This window comes from Rhopalosiphum maidis, chromosome 2 (assembly GCF_003676215.2).
Source record: "Rhopalosiphum maidis isolate BTI-1 chromosome 2, ASM367621v3, whole genome shotgun sequence".
Classification (NCBI taxonomy): Eukaryota; Metazoa; Arthropoda; class Insecta; order Hemiptera; family Aphididae; genus Rhopalosiphum; species Rhopalosiphum maidis.
The window spans coordinates 26955822-26960688 of NC_040878.1; the positions used below are offsets into that span (position 1 = coordinate 26955822).

The 4867-nt window shown below is 25.4% G+C and overlaps 1 protein-coding gene across 6 annotated transcripts; it reads left to right on the forward strand.

Moving 5' to 3' along the window:
* LOC113552038 (PWWP domain-containing protein 2A-like) lies at positions 1–4069 on the forward strand. Of its 6 annotated transcripts, none has more exons than XM_026954701.1 (5): positions 1–22; positions 621–780; positions 835–1915; positions 2007–2132; positions 3165–4069. In XM_026954701.1, the coding sequence occupies exons 2-5, from the start codon at positions 641–643 to the stop codon at positions 3270–3272; spliced, it is 1455 nt and encodes a 484-aa protein (XP_026810502.1). In that variant the 5' UTR covers positions 1–22; positions 621–640; the 3' UTR covers positions 3273–4069. The 6 variants fall into 6 exon arrangements, with proteins under 6 accessions (XP_026810502.1, XP_026810503.1, XP_026810499.1 ...); XM_026954698.1 differs by lacking the exon at positions 1–22 and adding an exon at positions 402–563; XM_026954697.1 differs by lacking the exon at positions 1–22 and adding an exon at positions 406–563 and having other exon boundaries at positions 624–780.
* The last annotated feature ends 798 nt before the right edge of the window (positions 4070–4867 follow it).

The following is a 4867-nucleotide window of genomic DNA, read 5'->3' on the forward strand; positions in this document are numbered from 1 at the left end:
TCAAGACAATGCAATATTATAAGTAAATACCTCATACCAATATAAAATAATTATTTGATGTACCAAATATAATTTATGAATAACAGAAAAAATGCATCATTCAAATAATTTTATGAAATAGTTATAGTAAATAAAGATAAGTTTGTAATTATAGTTATTAGTTAATAATTATTAATTTGTTTTCAATTTTTAGTATTTTGTAATGAAAAATGAAAAACTATAATTTATTAATCATTTTGATAACTAGTTTATTTGTAAAATCTCTTTGGTGTCATATAATCATAATCCTTATCAAAGCTCCACCCCACGACGTCTCCTATACCACTTTTGCCTTTCAGCGTTCAGCCTTTTAGTTTTTACTAAAAATTTTAATAAGAATATTTTTTCATACTTATTACTTATCTATATAATAACATAAGTATTAGGTTAAATTCTTAAATAGCAATATAAGAATATTTAATTGTTAACTGTATATGTATACAGTTACAGTATTTGTGAGTTTTATTTTTCATAAGTACACATGTTAAATGAATTTGAGCAATTTAATTTAAAAAATTATATAGGTATATAATAAAAAAAAACTAAATGTTTTTCTAAGTAAAATTGTGTGTTTCTCCTAGTAGTCAAATGCTAACTACAGATGGATACAAATATTGGGGTCCTCGAGAATGCTGTCATACAGGTGGTGGTCGAAAGTGTTACACCGGATATGATTGTAGTGTCATACACTGCCATAAATGGGTCTGTTTACCAAGGCATACTGTTGAACAATGTCAAAAGGTAAGATTTATATTTAAAAATTAGAACTATAAATATATTTGTGTAAACTTTTAGACGTTTTCCATGTGGAAGTGTTCCTATCATAAAACCTCCACTATCGCCCAGAAATCTAAAGACTGAATCCGATAATGACATTTTATATTCTGTAAGTCAACGTTTTACCTATTTTCAAAACACCCCAAACACATTAAAAAAAATTCCCAATAAAACCAAAAAAGTGAGAAAACCCATGACTGTTCGTCTAAGACCTCGTCAAGTTCTATGTTCAAAATGTAAATCAACTTGTTCTGAAAATTCAGAAAATGCTGAAACCTCCAAAGATCTTGTCAAAAATGAAAATAATACAATTCCTGAAAATAATGGAGAAAAGAGATTATTAAGAAGTCATGGACCTGTTCCAGATTTTCCTATAAAACCATCAGATTCTGTATCAACTGTATCTCAAGTTAAATCAATATGCCGTACCCTGATACCTAAACTTGTAAAAATTAAATCAAGAGAAATAACAGAAGCACTTAATAATTATTCAACATTCACTGAGCTAGATAAATGGGTAGGTAACAAAAAAGACTGTGAAGATGACTGTGATATTGAAGAAAAAATGGTGTTAAGAAAAAAACCTAGCATTGGATCAATGGAAGATCTATGGGATGAAACTGCATTTGAAGAAACTAAAAAAACACCAATTATAAAAATAACATTTGGATCTCAAGGTGAAGGTACTGTTATGGAAATACCATCTCGTCAAGCTGATGGAGATAGTGAACCAGATAAACTTTTACGTAAAAGAGCAAAACGTAGAAGACAAGATGGAGAAAAAAGAAAAAAACATAAGAAAAGGCATAAAGAACAAGTGGATAATTTAGAAATTAATAATTTCTCAATAAATTTAAATCATTTTAATTCTAAAGAAGAATATTGTACGAGAAAAGTGTCTAATTGTTCTGAATCAATTAATATAAATGGTGAACTCTCTGATGATGATATTGAATCAAATAGTTCTCCCGAACTTGTAATTCCTCAAACAGAAACGTCAGACTCTAATTCCTCTTTTGTACTGAAATCTGGTAAAATTCTACATGAAGGTGATGTTGTTTGGGGAAAAGTAAAAGGATTTCCTTGGTGGCCAGCAAAGGTATGTATAATCAATAAAATTATGATTTTAAAAGCAAATTGGTATACGAGTATTATGTCTTAAATAAAAATTGTTGATATTGACTATTAAGGTATCAAATTTTACTACAAGTAATGGTGAAGAAAATGGGTCATTTGTTAATGTCACTTGGTTTGGTTCTTCTACTACATCTTTTCTTAAATGTGATCAGGTTAATCCATTTTTAGATTTTTACAAGGTATGTAAAAAATAATAAAAATAAGATATATACTCTATTCAGAATAAGATTAGACCTTGGCGGCGACCAGTTTTCATCTGGCGGCAGTTAGATAATACTTGTTTGTCAACCTCACTGAGTCAACTACAGAGGCAGATCCAGACCAAGATAACAGGGGGGCAATTTTTAAAGGGCACACATTAATTTTGATAAAGTATTTATTTAGGTACATAGTACATACATGTTACTTTTCACAGTCTCGTACAGAATAAAAAAAAATGTTTTTTATAGTAATAGTAATAAAAAAAATATATCACTATTATTTTGTTACCTACCCTTAAAGTATAATTATGTCATATCTAAAATCAGGGACTTCAAACTATTTTTTTTTTTTGAGAGAACTTGGGGGGGGGGGCGATTGCCTCCCCTGGATCCGCCACTGGTCAACTATCTGTACACCTACTATGTAGTAAAGATTGCTTTACCCGTGCACACAAGTTGGGCGCCTAAGTCTAATCTCATTCTGAATAGAGTATAGGTATTATAAAAAAAAATTTGGTAGACAAAATTAATGTTAAAATGTCCAAATAGTATTTAAATGAGTAAATAGAAGAAGAGACTGATAAGATGGCTCAAATTTGAATTCACCATTGATTTTATTTTGCATCAATATGTGTAACTGTTCAATCATAGTAGAAACCATTTATCAAAATTAGAAACTAACTAATAAAATGACAGCAGTGGTATGTTTATAATTTTCTTTTTAGGAGTATTGACCTACAAAAAAATCTCTGCTCTATACTTTAAAGACTGTTATCTATCAAATGTCCTAGTATTAGGTATAATATTTCTATAAATTATTACAATATAAAACATGCTCTAAGAAAATGTATATATCCTGTTTACCGTTACAAATATGTTATTACAGAAAAACTGGGTAGTTTAAGGGTGTCTATTATTGTATGTTCTAAACAAATTATTTTAGAAAATAGTATTCTTTGAAAATACTGATGTAATTTCATTACTATTGAGTAATCATTAATTTTTTTATAGTCTCGATTTAATAAACACAAGAAAACAAGTAGTTATAAAGAAGCTATCAAACAAGCAATGGCTGTAGCAAAACAACAACAAAATACAACCAACCAAGATATCAGTTGATAACTGTGAGTTGTTAATTATTATATTGTTTTACTATCATATCAAATGTTATTTATCCTTAAATTGCAATTCAAATTATTTTTGTCTTAATACTTCATTTTATTTTTAACTAGTCAAATTTTTGTACATGTTTTGCATCACAAAAAAAAGAGCTCTTGGGAAACATTGCTTATATCTCATGTTAGATAATATTATGAAAGACTTAAACGATAAATATTGTTTTATACATTGTAAAGTTCCTTATTGGATATATCTATTTGAATTTATTCAGAAAATTTTATCGATTTTTAATTTAGTTATAATTTGACATTTTTAATAATTCCTTAAAATATTTTTATCATAAAATAGTTTTTGGTTATTAAATATATTTGCAATGTTGTTATTACTTTAACCATGAGTAAAAAATTATTGATTGTAGAGGACCAATAATTGCTTGTATTTATAAATATTCTATATGCTATTTAACACATTCACTACAGGTGACGCCTGATGGTATTATTTAACATCATTTACATATGCTATTTTTCAATTTTTTTTAAACTACAACTTTTTCATGAAAACTATACTCAAATATGATACATAGCAAATGTATTAATTAATATTATGTCTTACAAAAACTTTATTTTAATTAAAATCAAAATATGAAGGAAAAATAGTTTTATTTATAACTCAGTCACATATAAGAAATTAATTTGTATTTTTTACCCCTGAACTTATAGCTGTTAGTTTAAATTAATCCATAGAAATGGTGACGTCTTACAAAGGACAAAATGAAAAGATAAAAATAAATTTTTATTAGGGACAATATAATTATAAATATGTATTATATTATTATATTTACAATTTTTATAGTATATACATTAAATTATATTATTGAATATATAAAGTCCCATGAAATACAATTCAATTTTTAATTTTTAAATATTTGTACACATTTTAACATTTTTTGTTATTTTATTTAATAATTGATTAATAGTTGCTTACAATTTAATTTAAAAATATTTGTATATTTTTAAATATTTAATTAAATTAGTTAATTATATATTTTCTTGAGTTCTAAACATGAATTCAACCTATAGCTCATATATCTATCAATTAAGTGATTATCTAGTTGTGTGAGTTAATATTAATTTATAAAATATAAATTAAAAATACTATAATTATTGTGCTTGAGTAATAAAAAATCAGGTAAAGGCTGCTTATAATGCAATTTAATTACCTACAATATTAATATGGACTATTATTTTAAACAACACTTTATTCAAAAATAAACATTTTACTAGTTTCCACGTTTTAAACTAAAAGTTATTTATAAATATAACTATTTCTGATTATAAGATATATGCCTTAGTTAAAAACTCTATTTATAATTTAACTTTTAACAAATTGTTGAATTTATGTATAAATAATAACAAACATAAATATAAGAAGTATAAAATAATATATTTTTAATAATAGATATTTATAAAATGTGCATAACAAATATGCATATGTATTATCAGCCTTTACCTAGTTTTTTTATAATTTATTTACAATAAAACATTAAAAAATATATATAAACTCATTAAAAGTGATAATATAAAGTAAACAGTGCC

Bases quoted from the DNA above. Each gene is read 5' to 3' on its own strand.
- LOC113552038 (XM_026954701.1), top strand. From the start codon at position 641: ATGGATACAAATATTGGGGTCCTCGAGAATGCTGTCATACAGGTGGTG. The intron at 781-834 runs GTAAGATTTATA...GTAAACTTTTAG, and splicing joins CTGTTGAACAATGTCAAAAG to ACGTTTTCCATGTGGAAGTG. The intron at 2,133-3,164 runs GTATGTAAAAAA...ATTTTTTTATAG, and splicing joins CATTTTTAGATTTTTACAAG to TCTCGATTTAATAAACACAA.